Raw genomic sequence first — 14,457 nt, 5'->3', positions numbered from 1 at the left:
TCTTCATTTTCAGATTTAATTTTAGTCAAACATTTTTTTTATTTTATGTGCAATATCATCCATGCACAGAAAAATTAACTTACATACAACCAAATGAAATGCTGCTTTGTTTATTTTAATTAATTTATAACAGTATGCTACATTATTTTATAAGCTATCTGCTTTAGCTGTGCAGAATTGATAAGGTCATACATAGATAATTTATAATGAGGATCTTCATTTGATTTATTTATTTTTCTTTTAATTTCGATGAGAGAATATATTATCATCGCCATAAAAAAGCAATCTTCCTTGTGAAATAAAATTGTAGTATTGTTTATTAGACTTCTTAAACCTTCTAGATACTCCTTTTTTTTGTAATTCTCATAATGATATGCTAGCATAAAGCAATAATTTAGATACAATTTATTAAAATCTTCATTGAGAATAACTTTCTTTAAAATATAATTTAATTAATAATATTACAACTAAATAATATATCTACCTGCTAAAGTAAACTAGTAATGTCATTTTTTAGTTTTTCGAGATATAGTAAACTTTCTTGAGGCTTTTACTTTTAAGTATATTATTCATTAATTTGTAATTACTATGCTAATTTACTAAGGCTTATGTGAGTAATATTTAGCAATTTTTTTTTGAAAGACCTTTGGATTGTTGAAAAAACTAATATGTTTTTTATTGCTTTTGGGTTTTCACTCATTCCTTACAAAAAATTTAAAAGAGCGCTTAATAAATTATAAAATGCTTTTGGCAAATGGTTGACAAAAACAATGCAAAAGAGGCTTCTTTATTAAAAATAAATATTAGATTTAAATATAATCAGATTTATTTAATAAGCAAAAAGTTTAATGTTCTATCTATTTTATGTTATACTAATTATGAAATTAAAAGGATCGATCTGCTCCAGTAATTAAAATAATATTTACAGAGGTAAATAATTTCAAATTTTAATTAAAAATATTTTAAGAATAAAGTTCATTTTTTTATTAGATAGAAATGGTTTATTTGTTTAAAATCAATATTAAAACTAAAAATTTACTTCAGTAGAAGTATTTTTGAAAAATTTTTTTATGAAGTATTATTTTAATTTCAAAATTACTCCTGCATGCTTAAAATAAGTATTTATAAGTAGTAAGTATGTGATTGATATTCTGAATCGAATCAAATTAAATCAAAGTAACTTTTACTTTTTAAGAATTATTAATAAGTGTTTGAAGGATTACATGCATGAAAAGAAAAATTTAAATAATAAAAATAAGTAAAATCTATTTGTCTGTATATTCATCATAAATTATGATCATCAATTATCTTATAACTATATTTTCGTAATAAAAAAATTCTTTTGATTACTCAATTAATTCCCATTTTAGAAAAAATTATCAAAAATTTATATATAAAAAAAAGATATTACAAAATTAAATTTATGGAGTGTATCCTCAAGCTATTTTTATGCCTAAGTAAATGCGGCTTGAGGGATTGCTTAATTAAGTAAGTTGCATTCTTACCTCCAAAAGAAAGTAAATCATATTCCCTTAAAATTAAATTTAAAATTGCAAAATGCTAATATCCATATTCATAGAATTTAGATTTAGGAATTATAAAAATAGCACCTGCGCTATGAAAGAAAAAATTATAATTTTTATTATCGAAAATTAAAAATTTAATGTTTTTTTATTCAATAGAGTATACACTTGAGCCTGATGTTGCAAGAATATATGGAGATTCTAAACTCATTTAGACATATGTAACACAATTAAATCAAAAAAATTAAAAGAAAGCAAATCTATGAAGACAACAAATAATTTTAAAGTTTAACTTAGCATAATTATTTATTTAATTTAGAAAATGAGAAGATTAAAGATTCCAAAGCAAAAGTAAGGGAACGTATACGAATATCTACCAAGTCATAAAAATATGGAGACTCATGTGTTTTGTATAGGATAGAACTAAATACCAGCTATCCTTTGTAGAAATTTGCAATCTAAGTACTTAAATTATATATTATTTTTACAAAGAAATTAATTCGCTAAACAGATAAAATAATATGAATAAGATTAAAACTTAATTTTTGTTAATTTCTTGAGCCAATTTAATTTATAATAAATCATTTTTACATCAAAAAAGAGTGAATATGAAAAAAATAAAAATTTAGAGCGATTGATTTGAATCATTCTTTTTTGTAATAAACTATCAAGTTTAAATAATTATTTGTTTTGATAGAAAAAATAAGATCTTATTATGCTCTCATGGAAATAGTACTGACCTTTCATAATACTATGATTTTTTATGTGAATTGAGTTAAGAGTTAGAATGTGATACATTCTGCTACGAATATCCAGGTTATGGCCCTACTCCAGGAAAACTTTCTGACAAATATATCATAGAAAACATAGAATGTGCTTATGATTTCATAACTAGCACATTAGAATACACATGGCAAAATATTATACTCTATTCTCATTCACTAGGAAGTAAAAATTCTCTCAAAATAAATTAAAAATTTATATAAATAAAATAAATTTATAGGTGGTCCAAGCATATTTTTAGCAAGTTAAAACTAGAAACCTATTGGAGGAATGATATTAAATTCACCACTTAGCTCAGGATTAAAATTATTGCTACCTAATAATACAATAACAGCAAAAGAAGATTTTTTTCCTAATTTTTAAATGATTAAATTTGTGAATTGTCCAGTATTTATTATGCATGGCGATAAAGATGACATTATCCCTATTAAACATGGAAAATACTTATACAAAAAATTGAAATAAAATTCTAAGTATAATCCTTGGTGGGTGAAGGATGCTAATCATAATGATATCTAATATAACAACAGATAAGAATTTTTTGAAAGAATTAGCAATTTTTTAAAGTATTGCAGCAATTTTTCTTTAAATAAAACTGAAAAAGATATGCGTGCAGACGAGTGGGGTAATAAATTTAATCATTTGTATGCTGATTGGAAGCAAGATAAAAAAAATATAAATTAACGCAGAACTGTAAAATCACAATCAGTGATTTCAGCCAGCTAATTTAATACAACGTAATCAAATTATTATTTATATATTCATGTTATAAAAAATAGCTATTTAATTAAATTAAGTTTTAATCATTTCAAATATAATTTTTTAGGGTTAAAGATGATTAAAAGTCATAAAAATATCAATATGAAGATGGTAATTTTTGAGAAGCTTAGATGATTTTTTTAATTTAATTTATTTGAAAATAGAGAACATCCCTCCTATTAGCAATAAAAATAAATCCGAAATCACTTTATCTAACTACAACATTAAAAATTCTGAAAAGATGAAGAAAAAAGATTTAAAATCAGAAATAGCTCAGTACCAATAATAATACTCAGAAATATTAAAAAAAGGTGATCCAGAACTTCAATCTAGCCACTTCAAAATAAAAAAAATTCAATGAATCTAATTAATAATAAAAATAAATGCACCACAAATTTAGTTATATTAAAATTAATTTCCACCTATTTAACAAATAGAAAAATATATTAAATGTAATATAGATTTTAATGAAAAAAATAAATGACTCACTCACTCACTCATCTGTACATAATTAAATGTCAAAGAATTTCATTATTTAAATTTAGCATAAATTATTTCATAATAATAATTCCTATTTAAAAAATTATATCTTAAAAAATACAAAGATGTTGTATTAACAGTACCTATTAAATAAAAAATAAATAGTTGTTTGTTTGCTTTAAAAATATAATTTTAAAGAATATTTTTATTTAATTAATAAGAAACACAGTTAAATTTATTTTTAAAATAAATTGAAAATATTAATAAAATAATATTATAAAAACTCAACTATATTTTATTATATAAAAATTAATTTACCTATTTTTATTATATAACTTAATTATAAAAGAGTAATATCTCAAAGGATCAATCTTTTTATGGCAAATATTAAAATTTTTAAGAGAAATGATATATCTTTGAAATTGGTAGATTGCAATTTTAAATATCAAAAATGTCTAACAATTTATTTTTCTTTTTTAATTTCAAAATAAACAGTAAAATAAATTTATTCAAACTATATATTGGTTATGTGTTTTAGAAGATATAATTTGACACTCTCTCAAACATTCTTAAGTAAATTAATTTACCGTTTTTCTTTAAATTATATCATATCTATTTGCATTATTATTGTAATAGAATCGTTTTTAGTATATAATAAGTATTTCTTAATAATTTTTTTGCTTTATTTAATTAATTTTGATCATCAAGTTTCAAGTAAAAAAGGACTATCAAAAATAGATTGAAAAAGAAAAGAAAAACTACTTTTGCGTGTAGGTGCATATTGAATTTAAAAAAAATATTTTAGAACAGAAAAATTATTTATTTCTAAGTTGTCTTTCTAACATAACATATCTTTCTCATAAGTCTTTAAAATATTCAAAGAAGGAGAATTTTGAAGGCAACAATAATAAATGAATCTTAAAGGTGTAGGACTTATTAACTATTTGTACATTATAGTCTTAACTCTTGGTAACTTTATTTTATGCTTACAAGTTATAATAAAACTATTCAAAAAATTCAGGTACTTGGATAAATGTTAACGTTTTTTCATCTATTCTTTGGTTTGGCATCCTCCTTTATATTTATAATGTCTTCTGTGTTGGTATTATATTTATTAATTTAATTAATAATCATATTTAAACTATATCTATATATTTTAAAAGATGACAGAGGAACGAGATACTTTAAAAACTTGAGATTTTTAATTGTGTTTCTCATGTCTTTAACTAGTTTGATATTAATATTTCATAGTTATATTTTATATGAATATCTTTCTAGTAATGATCAAGACACATACTACTTAGAAGTCTCAAATATTGGGTTTGAAGTAATGCATACATGAATATTTATAGTTATTATTAATAGCATTTAATACTATCAAATTTGTTTAAATTAGCATCAAAAATATTAAATAAGATATTTTTTTTACTTTTTTAGTATAATTTATAAATACAAAGTCATACAAAACACAATTAAAATTTTCAGCATTTCAAAATTTAAAAGAATTTTAAAACCTTTTTTTAACTTGATAATAATTTAAATTTTTTTTTAGTATGGGAAGAACACTAACATTATGCAGGAAACCATCATCAATATAGTATTATCGTTTTTGAGCTTCATTATGAGTATAATGGTCTTTATACAAATTAACAAATAAGAGGACATATTTTTAGGGAAAGGTGAAGATTTTAGATCTTCTACTAGGAAAACTGTGAATAATTAAAATACATTTTAAACTCTTGTAGCAAAATATGAATGGTCATAAACTTTAATAACTATTTCAATAGTTATTTTAGTTATAGCTACTGTTTTAATTGATGGTGTCTTTGGAGTTATTTATAGCATTATCCTTACTTCTTGGCTGCTTACAAAACTAAAAAATAAAGGAAATGAATTACAACTCCAAATAGATATAGACAAAAAGTACTTAACCTTCCTTAAGTATTTCTCACTTTTGACTTGTTACTGCTGCATACTTTGGAAACTTAATGTATTTGTACGTAAATATAAAGGGATTGTTTATATTATTAATGGTTATGTTACAAGCTATACAGTACTTTTTATTACTTCTTTCATAATGGAACTACTGCTGTTTATGCTATCAGTTTATGCTTACGATTTGCTTTCTCAAATTAATTCATAACATATATCTGCAATAAAGCTCAAATAAGAGAAAAGCAAACTAAACTCCTCAATTATAAAAACCTTTTTGACATCTAACTATTTTGGTATTGTAACAGGTTTATGCTTCATTTGGTCTAATATCATTCCATCCCTCTTGATGTTCATACCTCTACTAACCTTGCTGATTGGTAGTGTGAATAGAAAACATGTAATTTATTTGAAATTGTATCAATTTTAATACATATTTTCATAAATAATTATTAGAAAGATGCTAAGTTAAATACAGCTATCATTATCAATTACTTTTCTTATATATTTTTAGTTGTAATCGCCATCTTTAATATACCTTTCATCTTCAAATATGTCACTGGTTCACTTCTCTTTGATTTACTAGGTTATTAATTTTACATATAAATAAATATTTTAATAAATAAATTACTTTTAAAATATTAGGTTTACATAGTTATAATGAAGAAGAAAATGGTGTAGATGGCTTTTTGGATAGAATGGCGTACTTGAGTTTATATCTCATTACTATTGGATCAATATATTACATAACTTTGCTTAAGATTTACGATAAGGAGAGTTAAAAAGAACATTATCATCTTCTTGCATAATAACAAGCATTACATCAGAGCATTTTATCTAGTCATCAAAGCTAATAACACTCTATTTCATTAAACTAGCCAAGTGAATTAACTCTGCCTCCTCAAAGAGCTGATGATGATAATTTTGTAGATATCAATTAGCATTAAGATTAAATTAATTAACACTCAAGACACTTAGAATCAGATCTTAGAAGCTCATAACTGAGGTAAGGAGAAAGTGTTAACGAATCACAATTAACACAACAAAATAATAATCTGAAAAAACAAAAGAAAAAAACTAAATCCAAATTTAAATTAGCTTTGTCAGCTTTTTGGAAAGAATTAAAGAGAACTTCACTTCTCCATTTAGAAAAATTGAATGTGTTTTTGATATTCGCTGTATCTATATATAAAATAGATGTAATTCATTCAATTTATATGGTTGCTTTCATTTCTTTAGTTTTCTCTCATATGAAATATTGGAGAAACATACTTAGAGCAATAATTGCCTACTCTTATGCAGTTATTATTTTGCATTACATTTTCACAGTATTATACGAGGCAAAAGCTATCAAACAGGTATCTCAAACCTGGTAAATAATAGGTAAATAAATAAATTCTATTTAAATATAAATTAAATTTTATTATTATTTTTATTTCAGGTGTTAATGAAAAGCCAACAGCTGAAACCTTCTTAACAGTTCAAACTTTTGAAATAGTAATTGTATTAATATTCACATATTGCTAGGCAAATATTGTTTATGTTACTGATACGTACAATATTTATAGACAATAGTCTATTGAGCTTGAAGAAGAGGCAACAACACTTTAAAGAAAGTAGTAAATCATAAAATAAATGGATTTCTTCAGTCGATTTTTCATTTCATATGGTAATTTTTTTGAGTTAAAAAAAAACAATTAAAAAGTATTTGTGTTTTATTAAAAAGGTGTTTGGGTGTGTTATATTAATTTACTAAGTGTTGGTCTAATTCCACCTGCCAATATACTCAGTTTAGGATATTTGATATTCCTTTAGCTATTTATTTCTTTTACTATGTACGAAAACCATGAAAGAAGAGCACTAAGTAAAATTATGAAAGGATGGCCTTTGTTAGTCTTTATCAGTAGTTTCATTTTGATTGTTAGATATTTATCTCTGTTCTCAGCATTAAATAATATCCTACAAAGTATACTTCCATCAAAGAAGGTTATAGAAGATATTGGACTTTCAAACGAAATGAATACCCTTTAAATTTGTGGAAATGCATTTATCCTTTTTATTTTAAATGCACAAAAACGATTGATAGATGCAAAAATTTACGAAGAAGAACAGAGTGATATTGAATAGTAAGATAATTAATCAAACGACCTTGAGTAATATAAATTTTTTGCTACATCTTTTTCTTAACACTACTTTAAAAAAATAGAGTTGATTTGAAGAATCATAGATACTTTACTTACCAAATTTATGCTTTAAAAATAAAATTTTTAATTCTTTTATCCACTCATTTCAGTAAATTGGTGCTTTTCTATGGATTACTTTTGAGCATATTGCATTCTAGCTTTGCTGGAGTATTGGCTTGTTTTGCACAAATGCTTATATTCCTATGGGGTAGAGATACATATTGGCAAAGAGTATGGATTCCTCTTTGGCTCATTTCTTTTGTATTCTTATTATCGTAATATCTCTTTTAGCTCCACATTATCGGTGACCACTTATCAGATGCTGAGAAGTCTTGGGCAGGAGTTTTCTCGATAAATGTAAAAGCATATTTAAATTGTGATTTTATTGATAATTTTTCATACTAATTTAATTTAAAAGTCAAGCAGATATTGGGTGTTTTTAATACTTTATATTGTTCAACAAATTCTTTGCGTTTTTATGAGAAAGCTTTAGAAATTTGAAGAGAGATTAAGCAGTAGCTCTTATTAAAATTTTGTTTAAGATTATTAAACAGTGAAATAAAGTTATTAAATTGAGAAAAAAAGAATTGATGAAGAAAATGATAAAGAATTGATGGAACTTCTTGACTAGGAAGAAAGAGAAAAATATTAACAAGAGATATCATTTAAGATACAATAATAGAGTCTTAGTTTATCTAACAAAAAAAGAAAAAAAGATATCAACAGCGATTCTCTCAACTCTCCTTTAAATAAATTAAGTAAATCAATGATCAGAAGACATAAATAAAGTGGCGATGAATAAAGTGAATTATAAAAAAGCCAAAATAAAATTAACTACTAAACTTATTTAAAATGGAATCCATATAAAAAAGTATAAATCTTATTATTTATTTTTATTTTATATGATGATTAATTAATTTTTATTAAATAAATAAGGGAATTGATTTAGAATATGAACTAAAGGAATTCTTTAAGTATTTTGGGTATGAAATTTCAATATTTATATTAATAGTTGCTGCATACTTTGAAATGAATGCTGTTTCTCTAATCCATATTATTCTTGCTGTTTTCTTTGCTCTATTTTCAAATGTTATAAATAGTCAAAGCATGTATAATCCTAAAGCTTTACTATTTGTTAACTATATTTGGAGATTTATCAACTATCTTATGGTTTTAGATATAACTAGGAAATATATAATTTCAATTTGGTTCCCCTAAGATTGGAAAGTTAATAAACCATGGAATTCTTGGGTTTTTACATGCAATAAATAGGGTAAGGATTCATACAGTCCTTATTTGAATCATGGTGTGGAAGATAAATCAGATATGATAAGTGATTATGATTCTTGCACTCATGACTGGAGATACTGGCTTTCACTTGAAGAAGAAAGTAATCTCCATCTGATTTTGGATATTATCAACTTTTAGATAATGGTAAATTTTTATCTTGTTTATTAATTGAATGATACTTTTTACTTTTACATTATATTTTTAGTAAATTCATTTAGTTATTTTAAGACTTTATTTTATAATTTTACAATTATTTATTTTAAATTTTTAAAGGTTATTTATGATAGATACTTTAGAGAAATATACTAGCATAATGGACCCAAAAGATGCCACAGCGATATCAAAAGCTAAGATTAGCTTGATTTCACTAGAAAAAATGATATTTTTAGCTACTTAAAGCTATTTATATTTGGGTACTTTTATCAGATTCCAATTATGATTTACTTTATTATTGGTTGCTTGAGTAACATCTCCTCATACACCGATATTATTAGCATTGTTTATGTCTTTACGAGTATATTCATGCTTTTCAAAACCAAAATGCTTTTAAGAGAGAAAAATAGCATTTGGAAATACCTGCTTTTGTTTAACACTTTAGTCATGGTTATCCTATGCCTTTATTAATCTCCTTTCTTTTAATGTCCTATTGTTTATCCAGATGATAGATACTACTTAAATTCTGAAGAGTGTTTGTATTTATAAAATTCTAAAAAAGGCTAACTTTATATCCTTGAAGTTTTAAATAGAAAGGTCGATAGCATTGATGATCTATATATTTTACTTTCACACATATTTGGTTTTAACAAGAGTCATCATTTCCATTTTGGATTCACAAAAGAAGTTTTTATGATTATTTTTGTTCTTTTTGGATTACTTTAGAAAAATTTATGGAATCACCCATATACATAATTTTATATTGAACCTTACTTTAAAGAAGAAAAAGAGAAATAAAAAGAAAATGCTATAAATATTGTCGAGGCTCTTCACGTTGCTAGGATTAGTTCTAATTTCTAACAAGAAATGGAATTAGAAGTTTATGATTCTATTTAATCTAGAGTTGAAAATAAAGTAGTTATTTGGGAAAAAATGGTATCCTCAGGAGATGAATCAAACAATCCAAAATTATAAACAGAAGAAGGTTAACACCTTCTTGAATAGGAAGTAAATAAAGAAGAAGCACAAATTTCTTAAGCTGAGGAGTAATAGGAAGAAGGATAATAAAAATTGAGTGAAAAAGATTAAGAAATAATTATGCATAAAGCTGAAAAGATTGTTTTAGAATCTAACAGTAATAATTTTAAAGTCATTTTTTATATTTAAAAAAATTTTTAATTCTAAAGTTCCAATCCATCTTAAAGATGTAATGAAAATATGCACCTAGTACAGTAAAGATTAGGAAAAGCTTGAAATTGAAATAGAGAATCTCAAAACCAATAGCTTACAGATGATTATTGAAATGGTGTATGATAATTAATATATAGGAATAAATTAATTTAAAGATCAAATGATTTTGTTGCACTAAACAAGGGTAAAACTACTTAAACAAATTTTGAAATTATTTTAAAATATTTTTCCAAAAAAATAAATAAATTCATCAAATATTTTTTTATTTAAAAGAGAAAGCAGATTGAAAGTATTGCTTTAGAAAAAAAGGATAAAGACCAATTAAAATAGGAGTAAGAATAAGATTAAGGAAAAGATGAAGTCTAAGAGAGCTTGAATCGTTCTGCTTAAGAAGTTTAGTAAGAAGAGAATAAACTTTAAGAATTAGTAGAATAAGTTGAAAGCGTAAGTCCCTCTAATCAAGGAGAAAATGCTTAAAAAGAGAGTGAATAAGAGATGAAGCAGAAATAAAAAAACTTTAAAATAATAATTCTCAAGATTAAGGATTTGTTTAAGGCTATTAAGGTTCTACTTATTAATATGATGTGCTCTATGCTTTCAGAATTAAGTAAAGACACAATAAATCTTTACAAAAAGTAGGATTCACTTTCTTTAATCTTTATTGTTTTTATGCAAAGAAAATTCTAGCTTGTATGTGGATTTGCATTCTCACTAAATGCTATTAATAACGCTGATATTGTATCAGTAATCTATCCTATAATATATTTAACTTATTGTCTTGTTGAAAGCCCTTTTCCAACAAGATCTTTTTGGAAACTAATAATGTATTATACAATCTTGATAATCACTCTTAAATTTTTATACTAACTTCCAGTTTTTTGTGGTACTCCACCATACACATTTTTCTTACTTTCAGATGGTTAAGATTGCAGCACTTCAAATATCACTTCAGAATAAGCCAGAACTCGTATAGATTTTATTATTGGAATTAGGAAATACACTGGACCAGCAAGCTATCCAAGAGATTAAGGATTTTTCTCTGGTATTTTTTGGGATTATATAATATTACTTTGCTTATTTGTTTAGCGTTATTTACTTCAACTTGAAGGAAGATGGACTTATGTATTTATTTCTAAAGACGAATGTTATATTCCTCAATTCCGCGATCCATAGGGTGAGTATTCTAAGTATCATAAGCTTCCTCTGGATTAGTAAATGAAGCATTCATTTTCTCTTGATGGAATTACTGATGCAACCATAAATTATTCTGAATATGAAAGTTAAGAATAACAATAGGAAGATTATATTGAAGATTAAGTTTTGTCTAATCAAAATCTAAACTAAGAATAAGTAGCTGATGTAAATTAACATACTATAAACCCCAGTAACTAAGGTGAAGAAAATTTAGACCTGAATTAAAGACAAAGAGATTAAGTAGTAAACAGAAATATATTACAAGATTTGAATCAAAGCTTGGAAGAAGAAAAGGACCAAGTAGCTTCATTACATTAATAATAGTCAAATAATTCTTATGATGAACTTATTTAGTAGGATAATGAAATTAAAGAAGAAGAAGATAATTAATATTATAGGCGTATCAACTTTTTAATGCTTTTCATTTATCGTCTTTTCCCTCAATATATGCAAAACTTTTACAAGAAAAAAATTAAAAACGAAATCAATTTCAACAAGTAAAAGCAGCAATTGCTATCAACCGAAGAAGAAAAAGAGGCTGCATAAATCTTACACGATGCTAAAATAGAGTCTTTAGAGATGAAGGACGAAGACATTTAAGGTACTAAGCCCGGAAGAAATTTCTATATACATTAATTTGTTTCATCATTTGTTGTTTTGATATATATCATTCTTTTCTACAACAAAATGGCTAGCCAGTCAACTAGAGATATAACAAATGAGACTCGTTTTAGTCGCTCAGTAGTTATTATCATTCTTATTTGCATAACAATAATGGTTATGGATCGTATTCTTTACAAGCTTCGTAGAATTAAATCTTATTTTATTGATATACACGAATCTTCCGAATAAGTTGAAGAGAGAAAACAGGATTCTACATAGCATGCAGCTATTATAAAACTTATCATTCATATACTAATCACAATATGTAAATTAATATATTTAAAATAATTTTATTAATAACAAACATAAAATAATATAAATAGGCTCACATATATACTTGTTCTTTATCTTGCCTGATTAAACATATTCAAGATTCCATGAAAATTCTTACTTAATAGTTTGCTATATGCTAATCTTGGTTTATCTTTATTTTTCAGCTTTGTAGATTAAGTTTGGATACCCTCAAATGAGTGTAGGTTCTATATTTTCTAGAGATACAAGTCTTGTGTATAGGCTATCATTTATAGTATACAGAGCACTTCCATTTTTGTATGAGCTTAGATCTGTGATTGATTGGACATTTACCTCTACTTCTTTGGACTTATTCTAGTGGTTTAAATTGGAGGATGCTTATGCAAATCTTTATTCAGTCAAAGTAGAATTTTAACTTTTTATAATACTAAATAATAATTAACTTTCCATAATTATAGGCTGAAATGAATGTCAGAAAAGAAACTCATAAATTTGGAGAAAAAAGAGATTTTGTAGAAAAATGCACTAACGGTTTCTTATTTTTAATCTTCCTTTTAGTCATCATACTTTTACCGATATTCTTATTCTCAAACCTGAACCCAGCTGTAGAGCTAAATAATCTTACTTCAGGGTAGGTTAAGCTTGAGTTTTAGGTTTTGTTGACTGGAAAAGAATATCATGTAAGAATATATCAAAAAAATGGTATTGAAGTAAAAGATTTTACAGATCAACAGTTTAGCACCTTTAGTGACTTGTTTTATGCAGTTGATGATTTATGGTAAGACAGGCTTTAAGTTATAAAAATGGATAAATTTTCTGATAAATACTAAGAGTTTAATGAAAATATGATCAAAGATCTTGAAAAATCCTTTAACAATCCAGATATGTAAATGGGAGTACTCATAGATTTTACATTTAATCGCCCAAAGCCAGAAGGAAAAGAGTAAGTAAGGGCAAAATAAGTACTTAATTTTGATAAAGATTAGATGTCAAAAATGAAATAGATATTAACTGACATGAGAGTTGATATGCAAAGCTAAAAAAAGGAAAAGTATAAAGAGTATAAAATCTCTTTATATGAATTTATTCCTTTCTTCTATCAAATTCCTGATGGTTAAAATGCTGTTGACAGGGCATTTGAACCATAACACAAAGATGAATTAGATAAGTATAATAAATCCCTACCATAAGATATGTTGTAAGATCCTAACTTTGATCCAAATGTATTAAAATACCTTGATGCTGAATTATTATTTATTATGGAAGCAGGAGAATATTAGTGGCAAATTAAACGCAGATCATCACCATACTTTGGTAAAAATTTAACTTTAATTTTACCTAGAAAATTTATATTTTTAAATTTTTTTTAGAGAAATTTACAAAATTCTTTATTTTGATGATTTTATTTGAATTATAATTAAAAACAATTTTTTTTTTAAATATTAAATGTTTAATAATAATTGAAAAAAAGATAAAATTGTTCCAAATGTTGATGACAGAATAGCGTTTATTACCTTAAGTGAAAAAACTTTTTCCTCTATACTGAGATCTATGAGTGATAATTTGAGTGTTGTTGGTATTTATCTAACTGTGGTTCTCACAGTTGGTAGATTCCTCCGTCTGTATTTTAATAATGTATCTATGAGATGTATCTGGGAAGAAATGCCAGATACTAATGACCTTTTCGATCTCTGCTAAAGTATTTACATAGCTAGACTTGAGTAAAATCTCATGAAAGAAGAAAGAAATTATGAATTACTAATAAGAATTCTGAGATCACCAGAAATATTAATGAGGCTCACCGGCAAATCATTATATGATATCTGATTATTTTATTTTTTATAATTGTAGGATTTCTTTTTAATTAACTTAAAGTTTTTTATGTTTTTTTTATAAAATTTAGATTAAATGTTGTTTTTTGGATAAAATTTAATTATTTAAAATAGCATCAGTAATTAATTCAAAAAAAAAAAACAGATTTAAATATAAAAGGAATTTTGGAATTAGTTACTGGCTAATTAAAGTATGTAATTTAATTGTTTGTTTTACTAATT

At 24.6% G+C, this 14,457-nt stretch overlaps 3 protein-coding genes across 3 annotated transcripts; 2 read left to right on the top strand and 1 right to left on the bottom strand. All coding sequences in view use genetic code 6, as the record gives it.

The window, feature by feature from the left end:
- Window positions 1-265: 265 nt before the first annotated feature.
- TTHERM_000340199 (hypothetical protein) lies at window positions 266-1,107 on the bottom strand (the record flags this gene model as incomplete). The annotated part of the gene is made up of 5 exons (XM_012797992.1): window positions 266-290; window positions 346-434; window positions 485-853; window positions 927-1,038; window positions 1,100-1,107. The coding sequence occupies 5 exons, from the start codon at window positions 1,105-1,107 to the stop codon at window positions 266-268; spliced, it is 603 nt and encodes a 200-aa protein (XP_012653446.1).
- Window positions 1,108-1,423: 316 nt separating this feature from the next.
- Window positions 1,424-3,426, top strand: TTHERM_00340190 (alpha/beta hydrolase family protein; the record flags this gene model as incomplete). The annotated part of the gene is made up of 7 exons (XM_001017683.2): window positions 1,424-1,517; window positions 1,683-1,744; window positions 1,843-1,985; window positions 2,221-2,471; window positions 2,527-3,043; window positions 3,133-3,176; window positions 3,230-3,426. The coding sequence occupies 7 exons, from the start codon at window positions 1,424-1,426 to the stop codon at window positions 3,424-3,426; spliced, it is 1,308 nt and encodes a 435-aa protein (XP_001017683.2).
- A 1,030-nt stretch (window positions 3,427-4,456) lies between these two features.
- Window positions 4,457-14,230, top strand: TTHERM_00340180 (transmembrane protein, putative; the record flags this gene model as incomplete). Its single annotated transcript, XM_001017682.2, has 17 exons — window positions 4,457-4,514; window positions 4,567-4,647; window positions 4,709-4,872; window positions 5,098-5,877; window positions 5,934-6,063; window positions 6,123-6,860; window positions 6,919-7,146; window positions 7,204-7,630; window positions 7,684-8,017; window positions 8,079-8,531; window positions 8,597-9,094; window positions 9,224-10,238; window positions 10,291-10,478; window positions 10,568-12,416; window positions 12,475-12,806; window positions 12,862-13,717; window positions 13,875-14,230. The coding sequence occupies 17 exons, from the start codon at window positions 4,457-4,459 to the stop codon at window positions 14,228-14,230; spliced, it is 8,487 nt and encodes a 2,828-aa protein (XP_001017682.2).
- Window positions 14,231-14,457: the final 227 nt, after the last annotated feature.

The sequence above is a fragment of the Tetrahymena thermophila genome (genome assembly GCF_000189635.1).
Source record: "Tetrahymena thermophila SB210 genomic scaffold scf_8254610, whole genome shotgun sequence".
Lineage (NCBI taxonomy): Eukaryota > Ciliophora > Oligohymenophorea > Hymenostomatida > Tetrahymenidae > Tetrahymena > Tetrahymena thermophila.
This window is presented reverse-complemented; position numbering and strand designations above follow the sequence as displayed.